General features: G+C 42.7%; 1 protein-coding gene across 4 annotated transcripts in view; it reads left to right on the top strand.

The window, feature by feature from the left end:
- LOC122552228 overlaps positions 1-21,157 on the top strand; it is a 93,032-nt gene extending 71,875 nt beyond the window's left edge. For 2 of the 4 annotated variants that reach the window (XM_043694883.1, XM_043694879.1), the window contains one exon: positions 10,439-10,506. Coding sequence is in view for 1 of the 4 variants with exons in the window: in XM_043694882.1 (XP_043550817.1) it covers positions 10,439-10,491 (53 nt within the window). In the remaining 3 variants the exon portion in view is untranslated. Of the gene's footprint in view, positions 1-10,438; positions 10,711-20,824 lie in introns of those variants that run through there. The other 2 variants (XM_043694881.1, XM_043694882.1) reach the window with 2 other exon arrangements.
- The last annotated feature ends 1,920 nt before the right edge of the window (positions 21,158-23,077 follow it).

Genomic DNA, 23,077 nt, shown 5'->3' with positions numbered 1-23,077 from the left:
TGTCTCAGACCCCTTGGATATGTCAAAGTGCTTTGAGGCCAAAGAATATTTCATTGGTGTGGCCACTATTAAGAAGTAAGTCATAAGTTTTTTGCTGAGAAATTGTTGTCACTGAGAGAGCCAGAATTTGTTCCCATCCCTAATTATCTTGCTTAGCCATTTCAAAGGGAGGTTAAGAGTCAACCCCATTACATGGGGTCTAGAGTCTCATGTAAGCCAGAACAGGTAGGGATGTTAGATTTCCCTGCATAAAAGGCATTAGCTAACCAGATGGCTTTTACAATAATCACTATTGGACTAGATTTCTATTGAATTCCCATTTCACCATCAGTCATGGTAGGATTTGAACACATGTCCCCACATCAACTTGGGGCTTTTGTTTATGGTTCCATTGACGTTATCACTACACCACCATCTCCAACTTTAAATGATGGATCAGGTTTGAGGGGTTGAATGACTCCTTTCTCCCTATTCTTATGAATGGATGACAGAGAGGAGAGTGTAACCAACAGGACTATCCCTGAGAAGATATCTGTAGCTAAATGAGAGTCAGCTCCAGGTGCTTTACTCTGGCACAGCCAAGGTGTCTCTTCAACAGCCCGCATTAGAGAGAGGAAAAATCCCTGCAACATTCAAAACAAACTTATTTCGATATGAAACCTGCTGATGCCAACCTTCACACTTCCAGTCTCAATCTGGCCCAGCAGGAGATGGGGGTCAGTGCGCTCTCCAGTGTCATGGAAAAAATGAGTTAACAGCTCGTCAGCACTTGGCTGAAAACCCTGTCTCTTCTTGTATTTCGTTCTTGCTTAAATGAACTTTTCACACACCAAGAATTTTAATCAGAGAAAATTAATCCTGCGAGTTATTAAATGTTCCTTTGGTGCAGATGTGAAGCTAGGCAGTTGTGCAAGCAAAACTGCAACAGGCCCCAAAGGGCATCAAAAAGATTGAAGTGTAAATCTGTTTCATTTTCCATGAGCAGCTTTATTTCCTCAGCATTGTTGGGAAAATCATTTCCCCAGACCCATAGACTGGTAAGTGAGTGTGATGTTCCTGAATCTCCATGTGGTTGTGTTTTCAGGACTTTCGATCACAGAAGTATAAAGGTTCGGCACAGGAGTTGGCCATTCTGCTCATTGAGACTGCCCTGTCATTCAGTAAGATCATGGCTGATTGGCTTCTTATCTTCAAGTCACTATCCTGCCTGTCCCCATAATGTATAAGACTTGGATAGGTAGATTCTTGGTCAGGAGGGAAATCAAAGGTTATGGAGAAAGTGGACATGAGTATTACGAGATCAGCCATGGTTCTATTTAATGGTGGAGCAAGCTTAAGGGGCTGAACAGTCTACTCCTGTTCCGATATCTTATAGTCTTATGGCCTTATAACTCTTGGTTCCTTTTGTAGACCAAACTCTTGACTATATTCCATGAAGCAGCCCCCTGTGTTCTCTGGGGATAAGAATCTCAAAGATCCTTTGAGAGAAGAAATTCTTCCTCATCTTTGCCTTAGAGAGATCTGGGAGTACAGGTCCATTGTTCCCTGAAGGTTGCTGCACAGATGGATAGAGTGGTCAAGAAGGCATATGGTATGCTTGCCTTCATCAGACGGGGTATTGAATATAAGAGCTGGTAGATAATGTTAAAATTGTACACAATGTTGGTTCAGCCACATTTAGAATACAGTGTACAGTTCTGGCTGCCACCTTACCAAAAGGATTTGGACGCTTTGGAGAGGGTGCAGAGAAGGTTTAGGAGGATGTTGCCTGTTGCTAGCTATGAAGAGAGGTTGAGTAGGTTAGGTTTTTTTCCTTAGAAAAAAGGAGATTGAGGGGAACCTGCTTGAGGTCTACAAAATCGTGAAGGGTATAGACAGGGTAGATAGAGTAACTTTTTCCCAGGGTGAAGGATTCAATAACGAGAGGTCACACTTTCAAGGTGAGAGGTGAAAAGTTTAAGGGGGATACATGCGGCAAGTACTTTATACAGAGTAGTAGGTGTCTGGAATGCATTGCCAATAGAGGCAGGCATAGTAGATTCATTTCAGATGCGTCTGGACAGCTGCATGAGTAGGTGGGGAGCAGAGGGATACAGATGCTTAGGAATTGGGCGACAGGTTTAGACAGTAGATTAGATCGGCTCCGGCTTGGAGCCGAAGGACCTATTCCTGGCTGTAAATTTTCTTTGTTCTTTGTTCTTTAAATGGGAAATCCCTTAGTTTATAAACTATCTCCCCTAGTTTGAAATTTTCCAAAAGTGAAACACCATTCCAGCAACTACCCCATCAAGCTCCCTCTCCTTCTGGCAAGTGCAAATGAACCTTGTTATGAACTCCACTGATTACTTGAATTTGTTGTTAATATAGTTATTTGCGCAGTTGGGATTGTTTAGCAATCAGAGGATCCCATCCAATAGTAGGCATTTTATTTTTAGTGTTGTAGGTGCCATTGGTTGGGAACAATTTGTCGTCTCTTTGCTATAAACAACTGAAGCTGCATGCTGCTTGATTTAGTCAGCCAGTCATTGTGATGGGTTGCCTGAAATTCAAACATGATGCTCAATTGTGGGAATAGGCAGATCATTCTTTAATACTGACAGTAGCATCCTGCTGATGGAAAGCACCACTCATGTAGCTCCGTGACACTGACTTTCCATTTATAATCTCTCAGATGCATTTATTCTGGATGTGTACTGCTATTGCTACCACCAGCAGCATTATAAAAAGCTAAATATGTTAAATTATGAGGACAAGTTGCATAGAGTAGCTTTCCTTTAAGAATAGATGACTAAGAGAAATTTCACCTACTGTCAGATGACCAGAGCAAATTGATACAATATCAAACGTAGAGGTAAGATGGCTTTTATTCTAGTGATGGGTGTGGCTTAAAGTACAGATCTTTGAAGTTTGGCTGCTGCTACAGAAAAATTCATCTGCAAAGGGGTGCTTTTTTCTGAAAAGAACCATATAGTTCAAACACTTGCTAGCAGATGAATCTCACTTAACTGATAACTGGATGAGTGAGTTTCAAAGTTGTTTGTAAGTTCTAATCCAATGTCAGAGTATGAAATTAGATCTTATGAGACTGCTAGTTTCCAATGTCAGTTAAATGACCATGAAAAATGTCAAATTCCTGTCCAAGGTAACTCAACTGGTTCATTAATAGACTTCAGGGCAATCACATTTACTGTAATTAATTGATAATAACTCTTGGCTCTCCAATGTGAACCATGTCTAAGAATACATAAGGCCCTCATTTAGTCAAATCTCTGCAGCTTGAGAGGAACATGGAGTTGATTTGTCACTAAAGACAGAATCCAAAAGGGGTCTCAGTGATGGGAGATTTGGAGAAATGTGAGGCAGAATTAGAAATCCAATGAGGCCCGTCTTGACTTTGGGCATAACCCATACTATCCTTTATGTACTTGACGAATGGCATGATTAATTTCTTGCTCAGTGAGTTGCTAATTAAGGGGATTATGCTTTGTTAAATGTCTTATTAAGAGTCCAACTCACTTAATTGATATTCAGCTTTGTACCTTACCAAACACGCCAATTTAAAGGTTGGGAAATCTTGAGGTGAATGTCAGAGCAGGTACCTGATAATTTCAGCTTGTCCCTTGCTTGAAGGAACCTCCATTTGGCACCAGGCATCAACATCTTGGGGCACACTCCTTGGGCACCGGTGACACACAATGGCATCCAACATGTGCCAGCTTTGATGAACCCTTCTAGTCACATCTCCAATCCACCTACAGTACCCTCTATGTTAATGCTGCATGTCAAGCTTTATTGACGTTCTTTTTAATTCACTTGTGAAACATGGACATTGCTAGCTGGCCCACATTTAATTTCCATCCCTAGTTGCTGTTGAGAAGGTGGTGGTGAGCTGCCTCTTGAACACATTGTGGACAAGTCTCATTGTAATGCTGCTGCAGGGACATTGTGTGCTAAGGGACATGCACCCAGCTCATGGACTCCAGCATCTGCAATACCCACTTCCGCCAAGCTGCATCACTCACGTCCTCTTTGCTCCCTGTCATAGTACTCTTTCACTCTGAGCCTATGTGGCTGCTCAATGTCGCTGCCTTTCCGTTGTATATTTTGTCCCCTCAGACGGAGACGCTAGGCTCTCATCACCACCTTGCCATTTAGTGCAGGCACAAAGCTTTGTCATGGTTGTCAGCAGGTCTCAGTCAAGTCAAGGAAGATAGCCTTCACTTAGGTAGTTCCAGTCCAGTAAGTACAGGGCAGACTCTGTTATCATTCTGTAAGATTGAACATGTTTGGGTGGACAAAATCAGGGTCGTCTCCTCATAAGGAGCTGAACACTATGGGGGTGGTGGGGAGTTGGTGACAGCGAATGAGGGAAGATATTGCAGGCAACAGTGAGAGTGGTAGAGCATGAGTCTTGTTGGGAGGTGGGCATGGGAGCAGAGATAGAGAATATGATGGCACTTAACTGCCAGAGTAAAAAAGGACCATGACTTTCTTTTTACATTGCTGGGCATTCTTCTAGACGACTGAAATGGCACTGACACAGGGGCAACCTTGGACCAGACTGGCATGGTCTGGTGTTGTGGCCTCCATTGCTGCATTTAGGAGAAGGGCAAGACTCACATTGTCACCACTCTATTCAGCAGTTGCTCCATGAACCTGCCTGCAAATTGGGGTACAGATTTCCATCTGTCTGCCATGAGGCACATGTCAAGGCGGTGATTGAGAGCATAACGGGCTATTTAAGATGGCACAGCCACAAAGAGTGTTGGTCATTTGGTAGATATCTGGTGAGTGATGAGTTGTTCTGGAAACAGTGAGTGGTTAGATGGGGTCAGATCTGAACTGATATTGGGGAGTTGGGCGGGGCACCATAGTAGCGAAGTAGGTAGTTTGGTAAGATGCAGCAAGACCTCTCGTTAGGTCTCATGGTGAGAATCATTCCAAAAGTCTCAACACCACTCAGACTTAGCTAAAGAAAATGTGATTCAGCCCATATATCCAAGTGAATTTGATATTGAGATGGCAATTGAATACCACCACCCCCCCCCCACCCCCCAAAGAACCCAGGGCTATTACTTTTCATTTAAATGTCAAATGTTTAGTTGTGTCACTCTCAGTGATCCATTCTCTGTTGAGAAGCCAATGCAAGCTGCATGGGAGTTGAGCCTGTGGTTATTCATTTGTATCAGGAGATTATTTGTAAAATTTGATGTTGGAGGCACTTGTATTTCCAAACTACTCCTAACCAATGTATGGGATAAATCAGGCTGGAATAATAGTGTTCATAATGTTGGGAATCATATTGTCACTCATGTTAAAATGCAGGAAGATACAGCAGTAGATGAGAATGTGAGCCTATTGGAGTATTCCATCACCAACGAAATATCAATTTACAAATGTATTTACAGAGCACTTTTAATTTAGGATGTTTTAAAAATTCATTAATGGCATGGATGAGTGCTGGCAAGGTCAGAACATATTGCCCATCCATTCAGTTGAGTGGCTTGCGAATTGAGTCAACCACATTTTTTGTGGGTCTGGAGCCATATGTAGGCTAGACCAGGGCAGAAGAACAGATTTCCTTGCCTAAGGGACATTAGTGAATCAGACTTATTTTTAAAAATTGGGATGGCTAACCCGGCATTTATTTCCAATCCTTAATTGTCCAGAGGGCAGTTGAGAGTCAACCACATTGCTGTGGGTCTGGAGTTATGCATAGACCAAGAAAGGTTTCCCACCCTAAAGGGCACTGGTGAATTGGATGGTTTTTAAACCACTATTAACAGTGGTCATAATGAAGCCAACTTTTCATTGAATTCAGATTTCACCATTTGCCATGGTGGGTTTCAGACCCACCTCCTTGCAGTTTTAACACAGGACGCTAGGTTAATTGTTTGGTGACATTGCATTACTTCCCCTTTACAGTGATCAGTGATTGCTACATGGCTCCCACTTATTAGGAGGAGCTTTATACTCCAAGTTTTAATGTTTGAATTTAAATTCCATCAGATACTGGATGTAGGTTTGCTCTCTGAGCTGGAAGGTTCATTTCCAGACATTTCGTCCTCCTACTAGGTAACATCTTCAGTGGGCCTCCAGGCAAAGCACTGTACATGATTCCTGCTCTTTATTTATATGTTTGGGTTTCTTTGGGTTGATGTCAATTCTTGTGGTGATGCCACCACAGGAAATGACATCACCAACCCAAAGACACCCAAACATACAAATAGAAAGCAAGAATCATGTACAGTGCTTCACCTGGAGGCCCACTGAAGATGTTATCTAGTAAGAGGACGAAACGTCTGGAAATCAATCTTCCAGCTCACGAGCAAACCTATATCCAGAACCTCAACCTGAGCTACAAATCGCAAAACTTGCTAATTCCATCAGATAACATGATGATATTTGAACCCACATTCCCCGTGTATTAGCATGGGCTTCGGATTACTAAGCCAGTGGTGTTACTGCGACATCACCATCTTCCCTAATGTGTTAGGGTACTTCAAGTTTACATTGATCCAAACGAGATAATAAAATGGGTAGTGGGATCCATGTGAAAGAAAGTTTTGAAGACCAGTCTTAGAGGAGAGATGGAGATTTAAGGAGGAAGCCAACAAAGCTGTCAGATGGAAAGGAATCAGGGTGGTGTGGGGTTGGGGATGTGGGAAGAGGGCCTGTGTAAGAGGTTGGACAGGCAGGAAGGCAGGCCTTACAGGCCTAAGCAAGTTAAAGACATATGGAAAGATGAGAAATGATGGCACTTGGACACTTGAGATGAAAATATCAATAGATCATGACGTGATGAGTAAGGAAGATTGGCTTGGTTTAGACTGCATGTGACTGAGATTTTGCTGAACCCCAGAATAGGAAGTGGACCAGCAGTGTATTAAAACAGTAGAATGGACTATGCATGGATTGGAGACAAACAGCGTTATTGGGGAGAAGTCCAGTAAGTTTTGAGACCCCGGGATGATTTTGGGGTCAGAAGCTCGGCTCAGGGCTAAATCCGATGCCGAGGTTATGAAACATCTCGATTCGCCTGTGACATTGTCTGACATCGGCATTCTGCATGGGCTTTGTGGTAGAATGGAGCAGACGTTCTGCAATATTCAGCTGACATGCAGAAACTGGCAATCTGGATGCAGGGGCGAGTTTGTATTGTGAAATGCTGCAGATGCTGGAAATCTAAAATCAGAGCTGAAATTGTTGGGGAAACTCAGCAAATCTGGCAGCATCTGTGGGGAGAGAAACAAAGTTAATATTGCAGGTTGAGAAATTTGCATCTGAACTGGGAAATATGATGGTCTGAAAGCAAGGGGATCAATGCAGAGCATGCTGGAGAAATTCTCCATAGATGCTGCCAGACTTGCTGAAATTCCTCAGCTTTCTCTGTCCTTATATCAAAGTTCCAGCATCTGCAATGTTTTGCTTTTGTTTTATTAAAGCAAGAGAAAGTAGGTGGTAGTGGAGGACAGTGATGAAAGAACCAAAGGGGAGGCCTATGATAGGGTGTAAGTGGAATAAATTAAATGACAAAAGGGAACCAATATGGGACAAGTAAAAGCAAATGTGGAGTCTATAGGAGGTGTGAATGGCAGGATAGCTGCACACCAATCAAGGAAATAAGGAAGAAGCAAGAGACTAAACGAGCACCAAAGAAAATTAAACAAAATGGCTTTGAGCTTAGGATCTGAAATTGTTGAACTCGGTGAGTTCTCAAAAATGTGAAGTGCATCATTGAGTGGGTGGGGTAGTGCTGATCGTCGAGTTTGCATTGATATTTCAGAGAAATGCTCTAACAGGCCAAGGGCAGAGAGGTCCAAGTGGAAGTAATGTGGGCAATAGAAATGACAGAAACCTTGGGGTCACACACTGAGACTGAACAGTTATTCTGAAGACCAGTCACTGTGTTCTCCAAGTATAGAGGAGATCCCATTGTGAGTGTAGGTGCTGGTGTACGAACAGCTACATTCAGTTTTAATGTTCTTGTTCCTTCTATTACCTCTACTCTATGCTTCTTGCTCAAAGGATATAGGTCCAAGCTCCTTTTTTTTATTCCAAGTGGTCAGTCTTCATCTGTGCTTCACAGGGAAATATGTTCCTCAGTGTGAGCCACCAGAACACAGCCATTTTTTTGTAACTGCAACACTCCACTTTCTAACATGGGTGGGGAGGGAAGCAAACACAGGTGATTTTTCTTGTTTTAGAAATTGTTTTCTATTTTCCCAATCAGTAAATCCTGAAGCTATGCTATGTGTCTTATTAGGACAGCTTCTTAACATCTAGCATAGCACAGAGTTGATTCAAATTGGGGAATGCATGTGTTGTTTGGAAAGGCCAGAGAAGGTGGGGTTGTACTCAGAGCAGAGAGGTTTGAGGGGAAATTTAATAGAGAACATGATGAGGGATTTTGGTAAGGTAAATAAAGAGAGTATTTTCACTGGCACCAATGTCTGTAACCAGAGGGCACAGATTTAACATAATTGACTAAACAACCAGAGTAGAAATGACACAAATGCTTAATTTACTCAGTGAGCTGTTATGATCAGGAATGCACTGCCTGAAAGAGCAGTGGAAGCAAATTTAACAGGGAATTGGATAAATGTATGAAGGCAAGAGCACTGCAGAACCCGAAGAGGAACAGGAAAGCAGGATTAGGTTGCATCACTTGTTCAAACCGACGGCACCAACACAACGGACCGAAAGGTCTCCTTTTGTACTGCAAAATTGGATGATAACTAGATATCACAGATTAACTTGTTTCACCTATACAGAAATTAATTGAAAAGGAAAGAGCCTTTTAATTGCCACACTACAATAGCACATAGAGGCAGCAGTTTACAAGTTTATAACAAATCTGAATGTATACAATTGGATGCTCAATCCATCAATGTGGGTTCTAGAAGATAGAATTATTAATCTAGAGGGGCTATGCAACATGAACTATTTTACTGAGATGGCTCAGTATGCAGTTTGAATCAGGGAGAAAAATAAAACTCAAAGCAGATGGTGGATTTGGCTGGTATCCCAGTTGGAAGCTCTTCCAAGCATGCTGAACTGACTGCTTGCTCTTCCGCAATGCATGACTGCTGTATACCCAACATCAACAGCCCTCCTTTCGCCACCCCCCCCCAATCTTGAACCCCCTACCACAGGCTCCCAAAATACCCAACCCTCCTATCAATATGAACCATTTTAGGCCTAGAATGGTGTAATTTGCTGTTTATATTTCAGTCCTCTATTCAGGAGTGGATGCAAGTGGGAGGCTGGGATGGGAATGAGGGGATAATGGGGTAAAATAAAGGCTTTGAAATTCAAATAGGCAGTCAATTTGAAATTTATTTATTGGGAAAGCTGTCAAAGCGTCTCCTCAAACTGATGTCAGAATGAATTAGGAGCCAACTCCACACTTTCTTCACTGTCCGATTGGAGTCCAAGTTATTCTTTGTGTGCATTTTGGGCATCTCTGGTTGGGAGAAAGTGAGGACTGCAGATGCTGGGGATCAGAGCTTAAAAATGTGTTGCTGGAAAAGCGCAGCAAGTCAGGCAGCATCAAAGGAGAAGGAGAATCGACGTTTCGGGCATAAGAAAGGCTTATGCCCGAAACTTCGATTCTCCTTCTCCTTTGATGCTGCCTGACCTGCTGCGCTTTCCCAGCATCTTTGGCTGGGCCAGCATTTATTTTCATTCCTAAATGCCCTGTGGAAGGTGGTGCTGAGCTGCTTTCTTGAATCACTGCCACCCTTTGAATTTGAGATTGAGTTAGGGCGAAATGGGTACATCCACAGTCTTTAGGGATGGAGTTCCAGGATTTTAACTCTGACAATGAAGGAATGGCAAAATATTTTCAAGTCAGGATGGTGAGTAGCTTGAAGGGGGACTTGTGGTAGTGTTATCTCCACTGTCCTTGTCCTTCTAGATGGTAGAGGTTGCATGATTGATATACATTATTGAAGTTGCTACAGTGCCTTTATTTGGATGACCACACAGGCAGCTTTTCCCAGTTGATATGCGCTTTGTCTTCCTCTAATGGACTTACTTTCATGCATTTTCTTCAGGTGATTGGGCTAATTGCTTGAAGGTGTTGTGGTTGGGGTGTGGATACGTTGTCTGTATTTGTGGTGTTACATGTTCTGGTGACATTTGGCTCATGTCAAAGCTGCTTCCTCTGGATTCGAGCCAAGGTGGAACTCAAAAATTCCAGATCATTGGCCACAGCTCTTTGTGGGATATTGCCTGTCGTACCATTTTATGGGACAGCCATCTCTGCATGTCAAAGTAACTCAACAACTTAGACCTGATGCTGCTTCATTCCAGTGTTAATGCATAGTGGCAACGTGAATTGTCTTGTATTCAGTGCGCACTCAGGCGAGGTTCAAGAGGACTGGCAGCCTTTGTAAAACTGCTTAACTCACTGCATACATTGTGCACATTACAGACCTCATGGACTTCAAAGTGGGTGCTTTTCCAGCTTTCTCAGCAAATAACTAAGTCCAGGGTCTTCACATGCTGAGACGTCCAGATCCTGCGTAGTGCCAGGTTTGTACTTGGCTGGTGCCACTGGTGGGCACAAGTCATCACTTGGCTTCTCCACAGTTCCTGCTTCTAATGAACAACAACCAACTGGAAGTGCAATTCCTTGGAAGAATGGCAACAGAATGAAAAGAGGTGGCAAAGAAGATGATTCAGAGAAGGACAACAATGATACTAAAGCCTTCAGTGGTCTCTGAAGGGTCAAGAAGACAAAAGCATTAAATTGAGATGATTCAGTTTTTAATTAACCTTGATGTGATAGAGTGGAACCTTTCTTTGTGTTATCCTTGTAGAGATGACTATAGACTGTTGGAAATAAAAAAATTAGCTTCAAAAATAATTGCTTTCCACTTTAAATTATCAACTGAGAGGACAGGCCACCTTTGGATTGTTGCTTTCCCCTCAACTCCAGTCCCATTTCAAAATAGAACAATTCCTGGTATGGTAGCCTGGTATAGTCCTGCTCTTTCTGTCTTCTCTGGGAAAGGGAGCGCAATGTTTATGTTCACTGGACTAAAAATCCTAAATTCAAATTTACAAATGGCAGATGCGAGAATTTAAATTAACTCAATATTTCACATGAATCCTAACTTCAGTTACACAGAGTAGTGAAAACCAGGAGTTTTTCACTTGGAAGAGAAGGAAGCTTAGAGCGGGTTTGGTTGAGGTGTTCAAATTAATGAGGGATCTGGACAGAGGAAATGGGGGAAACTGTTTTCACTGGTGCAAGGATCAAGGACAAGAGGGTATGATTGAAGGTAATTGTCAAAAAAAGCCAAATGAAGAAGAAATCTACTCCGAGCAAGTGGTTAGGATCTGAAATGAACCACCCGAGAGCAACGTGGGGCAGGTTTAATCAAGGGTTCAAGAAGGAATCAAGTTATTAACTGAAGAGGAAGTGTGTGCAGGGTTATGTGGAGACTGGCACTCCAAGAATTGTCTCTTCAGAGAGCTGGCAAAGATGTGACAGGCTAAATGGCCTCCTGTGCTGCAATGGTTCTGCAATGCTGGTAAATTTATTTGGAATGGGAACAAGGAGGATACCTTTTATAACAAACTTAGTTTTCTCTCTCCATTGATGCTGCCAGATGTGCAGCAGTTTCTCCAGAATTTTCTGAGTTAATATTTTGAGTCCAGTGATCCTGGACTTGAAACATTAATTCTTTTTCTCTCTCCACAGATGCTGTTGAACCAGCTGAGCCAAACTTGAACTGCTGCAGTACATGGAGGTGTAGGGCATCTACAGTACTGTTATGTTTTTTCATTCAATGAGATCATGGCCGACCTTATCCTGTGCTTCATTAACTTGCCTCGGTTCCATATCGCTTAATACCGTCGCCATATTTTGAAAGATCTTCCATTCTGCAATTTAACCTCATCCCACAACACTTCTCTGGTTTTGTGGGAATGACAGGCCCAGATTCTCTGTGAAAAGAACTGTTTCCTTTCAGCATTTCTTAAGAGGCCAGCTCAAATTGTAACATTTCCCCGAGTTTCCTCCCTGCAGAGCAAATCTCCACCAGCCTTTTTTAATCCCTTTGCTCAAACATTTCAATCTGCTCATCTAAACAAAAGGAATATAAGGTCTGTCTTTACAACGTGTCCTCATAATAAGAGTCTGAAGTTAACAGTAACATATAAACTGATTTTACATCCTTTTGATAGGTAACAACTGATTACACTAATAGACTATGAACAGGTTCCAGCTATGACTTTGTGACCCCTAAATAATGAACACTGTGGTAAAGATGTTCTTCATGAACCCAACCTGTACTGGTCCATGGAGTGGGAATTGGAGTTTCCAGTGGATATGTCAAACAGATACAGTTGGACATATGCATCCTGACTGCAATTGAAAACAAGCAAAGCAGGAATAGTCGGTATTTAGTGAAGTGTGCACTGTGGTGAAGATTCATTACAGTGGTGGATTTTAATCTATTCCTGAATACCTGAACAAGATAGGACTCACTATGTGCAATCTTAACTAGACCCTGGTGAATATAGAAGCACAGCTTATGTGTCAACCATTGGTATGCAACGGAAAAGACTTGCATTAATATAGTATCATACACTACTTCTCAGGCCCTTGTACTGCCAGCATAGAACTTTTTGAAGCATTGTCACTGCTATAATATAGGGAATGTGGCAGCTAATTTGACCCAAGCAAGCTCCCAAGGAAAGCAGTGTGGTAATGACCAGACAATCTGTTGTAGTGTGTGATAACATTTGGCCAGGAAACCAGGTTCAACTTCCCAAGACTTGAATTGGAAATAGCACCAGGGTCTTAGTCATCCACGAACACACCTCTATTCTAACTGATTAAAGATTTAACAGCTATCTTAGGTGAGTTCAATTTGTTCGTATCAGTTGTATGACCCTTTTGATCTTTTACTTAAATTAGAGTCATCGAGTCATAGAGATGTACAGCATGGAAACAGACCCTTCAGTCCAACTCGTCCATGCCCAAACAGATGTCCCAACCTAATGTAGTCCCATTTGCCAGCATTTGGCCCATATCCCTCTAAACCCTTCCGATTCATATACCCATCCAGATGCCTTTTAAATGTTGCAATTGTACTAGCCTCCACCACTTCCTCTGGCAGCTGATTTCATACATGCACCACCCTCTAAATGAAAAAGTTGCCCCTGAGGTCCCTTTTATATCTTTCCCCTTTCACTCTAAACCTATGTTCTCTAGTTCTGGACTCCCCTACCCCAGGGAAAGGACTTTGTGTATTTATCCTAGCCATGCCCCTCATGATTTTATAAACCTCTATAAGATCACCATTCAGTCTCCGACCTCCAGGGAAATCAACCCCAGCCTATTCAGCTTCTCCCTATAACGCAAATCCTCCAACCCTGGCAACATCCTTTTAAATCTTTTCAGAATCCTTTCAAGTTTCACAACATCCTTCTGAAGGGCAGGAGACCAGAATTGCACTTAATATTCCAGATGAGGTGTCTAAGGTCTCTGTCTCTTTCTCACACTAGCATTTGAAGAAGGAGCTCTGAAAGCTTATGTTTTCAAATAAACCTGTTGGCCTATATCCTGGCATCATGTGATTTTTGACTTTGTCCAACCCAGTCCAACGCCTGCACTGCTACATCATGGCTCACACAAACACATAGGAGTCTCAGTTTAATTCTCAACTAAAAAAAAAGCCACCTCTGACAGTGCAGCACTCCTCCAGAGTGTCACTGTCGATTTTTGTGTTCAAGCGCTGGTCTGGGACATTGGTAGCCGAAATCTGGGCAGAATTTTGTGCCACCCTCTCCACTTTTCCCAGGTGGGGTCAGGGCATTGTGCCTGTTACCTATTCGTCTCCATGGATTTTATCCCCTGGAAGACAGTTGTGAGGCTCCTTGCCTAGTTTTTCACCAACTGAACCCTTATGAGAGGTTCCCTCACTCACTGCCATTGCAATGTTACCAGGTAAACTCTCATGTCCACCATTTCCTCCTACTTGTTTCCTTGGCCCCACCCACCCCACATCAACTAGCCTTGGCAACTGACCCCCTCACCTTGGATGTCTGAACCCTAGCATCAACGCGAGACAGCGGACACTGTTCTTGGTACCAGCTCTCTAATTCTTGGCAGCCTTAGAGGTGTGACCTCTTCTCTGATTCAGAGCAAGGCCATGGCCTGAGATGGTTGACAGCTGTAAAATCCAAGTTGGGGGTTTCCTGGCCATGTGGGAAGGACAGTGGGAGAGAGTACTCCTCTCAATTTCTCATGGTGCGTATGTGCAGGGTGGGATACTGTCAACTAGCCTTGGCTGGATGCAGCCAAGTTCTGACATATTCAGGTCCTTGTGGCTCCCTTTGGTACTGCTGCCAAACCTTGGGAGGCCAGTTGACTGACGCAGCTTGATGTCTGCAGCTGGGGGTTCAATCTCTGTTACTGCTGAGCTAGATTTGGAGCCTGCCTTCTTGCGCCTACCCATGTCAGTTGCTACGGCTCTGTGGGTTGCACCTGCCCTTGGGTAGTGAAATAAAGAAGTGTATCTTTTTGGGTCCAGGATGACATTTTGACGAAATTCCTTTTTGGGGGTTTTGTGTAGACTTCTAATTCCTGTTTGCTCCCTCCCCCTCTCCATGTTACCCTTCTGGATTAGAGATAGTGGGACTGTTAATGCTTCGACCATCCATAACTATGTGCTTCCTGAAAGTGTTGCTCTGACTATTTATTTATTTATTGGAAGTTATGGAAATATGTGGTGGGCCACGGGAAGGAATGTCTCAAGTTGAATTTTTTTTGTCTCTCTGGGAGATCACACTCCTCCTTTCTCTACCCATCTCAGTCATCTAGTTGTTACTCTTGGCTGTAGTCAGATGGAGGATTGTGACCCATGTGTGTACATTTGCAAAAGGGGTTCTGTGTCTTACCAAATGAAATGTGGATATTTGATTTGAGAATGCTTCTCCAGGGTCACAAGTGTTTGTGCCTATGTGTGATCGACCCAGGTGATCTTGACCCACGGATATTTGGCCACATGGGGCAGGACTACTTCAAGTTGGTGGAGTGCAGACAGCAGGATGTAGCCATTATAAGGAAAGGCTAGAGACAGGCTAGGCCTATATCTTCTGGAGTTCAGAACAATCAGAGGTGACCTAATTGAAATATAAAAAATCCTAAGTGGACTTGACAAGATAGATGCTGAAAGGACAGTTCCTCTTGTGGGAGAATCTAGAACTATGGGTCATAGTTCAAAAATAAAGGGGGACCATTTAAAACAGGTGAGGAAAGACTTTTTCTGAGGGTTTGAGAGTCTTTGGAATTCCCTTCCTCAAAAAGCAGTGGATGCAGAATCTTTAATATTTTCGCAGCAGAGATAGATAAATTCTTTAAGACAAAGGGGATGAAAGGTTATCAAGGATATGGAGGAATATAGAGTTGAGGTTAAAATCAGATCAGCCATGATCTTATTGAATTGTAAAGCAGGGCTGGAAGGGTTTATAGTCTACTCTTGTTTTAGATTAGGTTAGATTCAGTGTGGAAACAGGCCCTTCGGCCCAACAAGTCCACACCAACCCGCCAAAGCACAACCCACTCAGACCCCATTCTCCTACATTTACCCCTTTACCTAACACTACAGGCAATTTAGCTCGGCCAATTCACCTAACCTGCACATTTTTGGACTGTGGGAGGAAACCGGGGCACCCAGAGGAAACCCACGCAGACACAGGGAGAATGTAAAAACTCCACACAGTCAGTCGCCTGAGGCAGGAATTGAACCCGGGTCTCTGGCGCTGTGAGGCAGCAGTGCTAACCACTGTGCCACCGTGCCGCCCATAAATGAATGAAATTATACTGTTTCTCCATCCACCTTCACATCACCTGGAATCTTTGCTCTCCATGTGCTATTAACACTTCAAACCTTGATGGTAATATCAGTGCCTTACTGTGTTATGATGGATATTCCCAGTCCGTTTTGTGTTGAAGTTGGGGGAGTAAAAGCCTTTTGAAATGTCAGATGTGGCTGAGTGTCTTACTTCAGTGCAGTAACCTGCTGATGCATTCTTCTCAGGTGACTTCAAGCTGTTGGTTGGCACTAAACAGGTGAATTAGGGTAATGGGAGTGTGGTATATTGTTGGAAAGGATATTTCTCTCATCATGCTCTAGGCGACTATCCAACAGTTGCTGTTTATCTTCACTCTAAGACTACAAGTCTTGTTTGGAATGATAGTGGGCTGCCACAGTTTGCCATCACGTACACGGTTTCCATATCTAAAAGGAGCTTTATGAACAGCGTTTTTAAAAATGTCTGCACTCATCTGCTTCTAGCTTCTCAGACACGTGACCTAGGTGTGATTTCTAAAAATGTATTCATAGGATGTGATGTTAATGGCTGTACCCTTTGTTGCCCTGAGAGCAGTTAAGATTCACCCACTGTGGATCTGAAGTCACATGTAGGCCAGACCAGGTAGAGACAGCAGATTTCCTTCCCTAAAGGACATTAGTGAACTAGGTGAGTTTTCCCTTGACAATCTACAGTTCCTAATTTTTGTTTGCTTTCATTTGTAATGGTGGAGACTTTAACCTGGATCCCCACAGAACATTACAAGGGTCTCTCAATTAATGGCCGAGCAATCATACCACTAGGCCATCACCATAGCATTACACAAACAGTCAAACATCAGACAATTAAGTACTATTTCAAGCTTCTTCTCAGTTGTCTCCCGAAAATTCTTTGCCTCTCTACTCACCCTTCTCCTTTTATGACACTTTTTAAAACCTACCTTTTTAACCAAGATTTGATGAATTGTCCTAATATCCCTTCGAATCGCTGTCAATCTTGGGAAGGATCTTAAAATGCACAATACAGTAAAGACCCTATAATGAGTGTATTGTTACAAGAAAGGCATTTTAAGAAGTGTTTTAAAGTATAGCATCAGTAATGAATGTCTGCTAAATCAGCTTATTTTGTTTATATTTTGTATAGAGATATTTACAGTCAAAAAGCATAGTGTTTGGCCATATCATTAAAGAGCCATTTTCTGGTGAGTTCCACTAAACACATGTGGTATGTTTGTTTATCTGACTTTTTCTAATATTGCCATGACAACAGCATTCTTATTTTGGCTCACATAAAGTTTATTTAACCTTGATAATTAAACTAATTGCCAATGGAATGTAAACTGATAGGAATTTTGCCAGACCTCTGATTACTCAAAGGTGCAGGGAGTATACAGCCTTTGCCTTGCGCCTTTTGATACAAAAGCACAGCAGGTTTTTCAGAAAACAAAGAAATCATTTACCTGCCCAAAGTCACACGACTCCCTCACAACCACCATCAACTCTGCACAGCTACCCTGAAAGATTTAATGAATAAATGCCACTGAGCCCAGTGGAACAGAAGAATCCCAGGCTCTTGGGGCTCAAATGCACGTTGTTGACTGGCGTTAGTTGAGGAACAGGGAGCTCTCAATGTGTCAGGCAGAGAATTGATCATACAGCCGCCCTCACCACGAACATTCCTACTGGACTGACTATTGCACTTGCTGTTTGTGGGATCTTGCTGAGTTAAACATGTCTGCTGCACTTGCCCACAATGTAGCTACTGCAAATTCAAGTGAGTCATCATATGTGAAGCACTTTGAGATGGTTCTGAGGGAGCTGCAGGGTGTTGCATTGTCAGGTAAGTCACAAGTGTTAGGGATTGATATGCCTTGCTTGATTTATGCCTTCATTGGTCAAGAAGCAAGAGCATAAATGGAATTAGAAATTAAAAAGGAGAAAGTCTTGAACCATCTCCATCTGCAGCAGATATAAGATCTAATCAAAGTCGGTCGTGGAAGGGTAATAATAATTTACCTACCTTCTCCCAATTCAAAATCTCAAAAAAATCCAGATATTGATCTATCTTAATACAGCAAACCTTTTATTAACCGGCACCTATGGGACCAGGAGTGTGCTAGTCGATAAAATACTCCGGATAATCAAGAGGGACACATAACTGCAGTAAATCCTGACCAAGCGAAGCTTCAAGATATCATCATCTTTCAAAATATCTATGTTAAAAACATCAACACACCTCCTAAAATCAAAACAAAATACACAATAATTAATAGAAATGTGAAGTGGGGCTATGCATGTCACTGTTATACTTCATTTATAGCATAAATACTTGGACATTACAGTGGATTGCAGAATTTTTGCTTGCTTATCAAGAGTGCCAATTTGATACGGTGCTGGTTAAAACAAAGTTTGCTGTACTGAATTTGGTTCTGCCTCCCATTTCTCTTCACCCACACCCTAAAGTTCTTCGGACCATCTAGTCTGCAGCCATTTTAAATTTGCAGAGTGGCATTTATGAATTGAGAAATCATGGATGACAATACAATGCACTGTGCATCCCAGGGTTCATCTACTCATCAGGAGCAATCCCCCCCTCCCCAAATCTAACCTTCATGTCTCTTTCTACTTCGATACTGTGTGGATAGCAGCTCTCTACTGAGTCCCCACATGTCCTCACATGTTCCCACCTACCATCTGGAGTAATGAGTGCTACTCTGATCCTCAAACCACACCCCCTCCCCCCAAAAGACCCTACTCACAGTTCAATCTTGCCCACCATTGTGATGGATACCAACTCCACCCCCACCGAGGCCACAGTGGTGGTGACTCCCCTATAAACCCCTTTCTGCAGCATCCCATCTCCTTCCACACCTATCGCCTGCATCCCATATTTGCCAAACATGTCATCACTGTTTCGTCCCAACAACACCCAAGGTTGCTGCCTCCAATCTCCAGTGTTGATGCCCCCCCACTTCACTACCATGTGCCCCCTAATATCCTTACCTGCAGGACTGACTGTGGTGTAGCCAGGACTGATCTGTATGAAGAGTCCTGGCTAAACAGCTGAACAGATTCCATATCGACCCTTGAGTGACAATCCTTGAATCCCTTGACTGATGGCACTGGACCTTCTGGACTGACTGTGACCTACTCTCTGGGATGTTGAGATGGAGCCTCTGAAACTGTTCGCCCAGGGTGAATAATTGACCATACCCAAACCCCTTGTCTGTAAGGGGATGCTTCCCTTGATAGACTGTACCAACATTCCCTGAATTCACCGCTGCACCCCGCCTTGCCTTGACGGAGGCCTACTGCCTATCAACTTTGAGTCATGACAATTTTGGTTGAAACACATGTAGTGTTTTTGCTAAGTGAGCTGCTGACACATGCTGTGGCTGTGAAATTGACCTAGCAATGTGCCGTATAGCAACATGTCCAACCCCCTTGATTGATGACTGCTGAAAAGCACAACAAGCTGTCTGGTTTTGTGGTTCGAGCTAAATAGCAAGGGCCAGAGAGAAGTGCTGAAAATGATTACAGTAATCTGTTCTGATGAAGAGTCACTGGACTCGCAACGTCAGCTCTACTTTCTTCCCATGTATGCTGCCAGACCTGCTGAGTTTCTCCAGAAATTTCTGTTTCTGTTTTAATGTAATTTAGGTGCTTGTTTTAAACCGGCACAGACTTGATGGGCTGAAGTGCCTCTTACTGTGCTGTAGACTTCTATGACTCTTAAGTAATGTGAGCCTTTAAAGGCTCGCTGAGGGGTCAAAGTGCAAAAGTAGTCAAAGATGCAGTAAGCATCCTGGCTGGCCCAAATTGAGAGAGTGAGCTGAGAGAGTGCTCTCAGTGCTCATTGCACTGAGAGAGTGAATGAGTGGCCCAGCAATGTAGCCTGGTCTAGTCATGAGCTGGGTGCCTGTCATAGTGTCATACAGCATGGAGACAAACTCTTTGCAACCTGTCCATGCTGATCATATTCCCAAGCTAAACTAGTCCCATCTGCCTGTGCTTGCCCATATCCCTCCAAACGTTTCTTATTCATGTACTTACCCAAATGTCTTTTAAATGATGTAACCAAACCTGCATCCACCAGTTCCTCTGGAAGTTCATTCCACACACAAATCACTCACTATGTTAAAAAAATTAATCCTCATGTCTTTTTAAAATCTTTTCCTCTAACCTTAAAAGTATGTCCCCTAGTCTTGAAATCCTCCACTCTAGAGAAGAGACACCTGCCATTCACCTTATCTATACCCCTCATGATTTTATAAACCTCTATAAGGCCACCCCTCAACCTCCTACACTTCAGCGAAAATGTCCCAGCCAATCCAGTGTCTCCTTATAAATCAAACACTCCATTCCAGGCAACATCCTGGTAAAGCTCTTCTGAACTCACTCCAGCTTCATAATATCTTTCCTATATGTCGCTGTGCACAGTAGAGATTAAAATGTAGAAGTGTACTTTAAATGGATTGTAGATATGTCATGATGGTGCAGTGAGTCTGGTATATGCAGATGCCCATGTCCCTGGTTGTAGGATACATGTGGCTGTTCACAGACTGTTTGTTTGTTTGTTTGTTTGTTTGTACTGGATGTCTAAGATGGAGGTCCAGAGCAGCAAGCAGCAATTTGAATTCACCAAGTGCTTGCTCTGAATTTCACTTCAGGAACTCTTAACGTTTAGTTTCTCTCCAGCAGGTGAGAGAATGGGACCCTGTATATTAATGAGGTGAGATTGGCCAGCAATGAGGGTGATAATGAGAAATAATCCCTGTTAATAGGCCTCTTGCCACTTACCACCAAGAATCTCATCTCGATATTCTCGGTTGGAAAATGCAACTGTTTGGTCTCGATCTGTCACCCAATTTTTTCAAGCTTCTCAACATAACCCCTTTTTTTAAGGGCCTAGGAAGATTCCACCTTGTTAATTCTCTGTCTTTCTCCCTCTGTCTGTTTGTCTTTGTGTGTCTGTCTCTCTCTCTCTACAGATGCTGCCTGATCCACCAAGCATTTTCTGCTTTTATTATCATTGAACTAGTTTTATTTTGAAGTCTGCCTTCAAAACTCCAGTCGTAAATGGACAGTTTCCCAGGGATAATGAGACAAAAGGGACAATTTCCGTGATGCTGACCTGTTCCCATTGAAAGAGATGTTTTGTGTATGTGTGCGTGTGTTTGAAGCAGATCTAGCCCTGAAAGTGCCAAGTTTACGTGCTGCACCAGTGGATAGGAGGGGGTATGCGAATCGGACCACGAAAGGACAAAGCCCTCGTGCTAAGGCCTTAACAGGGTGCTTTGGCACATATCTTCCCCACATATATTAGGTAAGCGTAGGGGGCAGTTAGTTTCTTTGTCCTGTCTCCTGGTAGACAATTTGGCAGCTCTGTTTAGAGTCTGTGTGTAGAAATGTAACTAAACGACAAGAGAGAGTGAAATGGTGAACAATGCTTTGATTCATCAAGCACTCTGCAGTCGCCTAGCAACAAGAGAGCTATATAGCAGTATCATAACGTGCCAAGATACACCATGGTTTCGAAGGAGGCTTCCTCAGAAACTGCAATGCGGCCAGTTTAAAGGGAGAATTGCTTTTTTCTTGCTCTGTCAATCTTTCAAAAATCAATGTCTGTTTTTATTACTATAGCTTCCTATATTTTAAAAAATTCAATTGATGTCTTCTTCAAAAAATGAGTTTTTTAAAAGATTCAGGCAAATATTTTGACGCCTTAACAACCATGTTGAGGTGGGCAGCTGTGCTCCAGCAATGGAAGTAGCACAATAGGAGAGACAATATAAACATTCATGGCAAATCTTACTCAAAGTTCGGTCTCAGATCAAACATTTGTAACAAAACGTCAGAATGTTTGCATGAGTTGCAATGACTTGAAAATAAATTTTGCAGCTTAAATCCTTGGACTCCAGCCACCTTTCATTGGCTGCAATGAAAACAGGACCCAGTATGGAGGAACAGTAGGAGTTCTTTGCTCCAGTGGTTTCAGTCCAAAATATCCTCTGTGGTTCCCTGAGCCTAACAGAGCAGTGAAACATTTGACATGATTCTGACAGCTAGCACACAAATTATGGGACTGTATTTTTTAAAATACTGACTGGAGGAGCCACCCATCCTGATATAGGCCCTAATGTTTTATATCTCAGCTGTATACAAGCCCCCTCAACTTCCTACCCACAACCCCATCTTGCCTTGCCAGAAGATTCTTTTTCTTAGTGAGTTGGTTCCACCCACAAAAATTAATGTAATTATAGCGCATCCCACCATCTCTCAAGAGAAGACATAATTTTTATACTGCTTCCCATACCCCACTATATAGTTGTTATAGTATATGAAACACAGCAACCAATTTGCACAAAGCAAACTCCCACAAAAGTAAATGTGATAAATGACCAGGTTTCTTGTCTTCAACTAAGGACTAAATATCAGCTTTGATGCCAGGGAGAACTTTCCTGCCTTTGAAATAATAGTGGCGGATCTTTGATATTGATATGACAAAACAGTTCAATGTCTCATTTGAAAGTCAGTGAGATCCCTCAGTACTGCACTGGGAGTGTCAGCCTGGAATTTTGTGCTTAAACCCCTGAGAAGTGGGAATTGAACTGACGGCATGAAGATACAACTAATTGAGAAAGACTAGCCTAAATGATTCAGTGTTAGAATGTTACTCAGTTGTGAGATGGGAGGAGAGCTCTTACCTGTCAATCACAACCTTTCCAGCGAGGATCAAAAATTGTTTTCCTGGTGACTGCTAACATCTACATTCAAAAGAGGACTGCCACCTAATGCTTCCTGATACATGGCACTGTTCCCCAGAAAAGTCTGTTTTAAGTAAGTAAAGTCACCCTAAGGACTACTATTCCATTAGAGAGTGATGACTGATGGTGAATTTAACTCAAGGGTCACCATATACCTCAGGTGAGGGATGAAGTTGAAAAGGTAAGACTTCCATGGTGACCTCTGCTGATGCAGCTATTGAATCCTCGCTGTTGGCAACACTCTGCATTACAAACCAGCCATCCAGACAACTGAGCTAACCAACCCCATAAGTTCTCATTCCTTGACTGGGAATCAAACTCAGGCTGCAGTGGTGAAAATGACAAATCCGAATTACTAAACCATTGATTTTAAATAACCACCACATAATTTACACAAGGTAAAGTTACAGACTCAACATTGATCATTCTTGCTTCATCATCTTTTCAATAAATTGTCGTTTATGCTGTCAATGGAAA

The sequence above is a fragment of the Chiloscyllium plagiosum genome, chromosome 8 (assembly GCF_004010195.1).
Source record: "Chiloscyllium plagiosum isolate BGI_BamShark_2017 chromosome 8, ASM401019v2, whole genome shotgun sequence".
In the NCBI taxonomy this organism is placed as follows: domain Eukaryota; kingdom Metazoa; phylum Chordata; class Chondrichthyes; order Orectolobiformes; family Hemiscylliidae; genus Chiloscyllium; species Chiloscyllium plagiosum.
The sequence above is the reverse complement of the archived record's forward strand: the minus strand, read 5'-3'. Positions and strand labels throughout refer to the sequence as shown.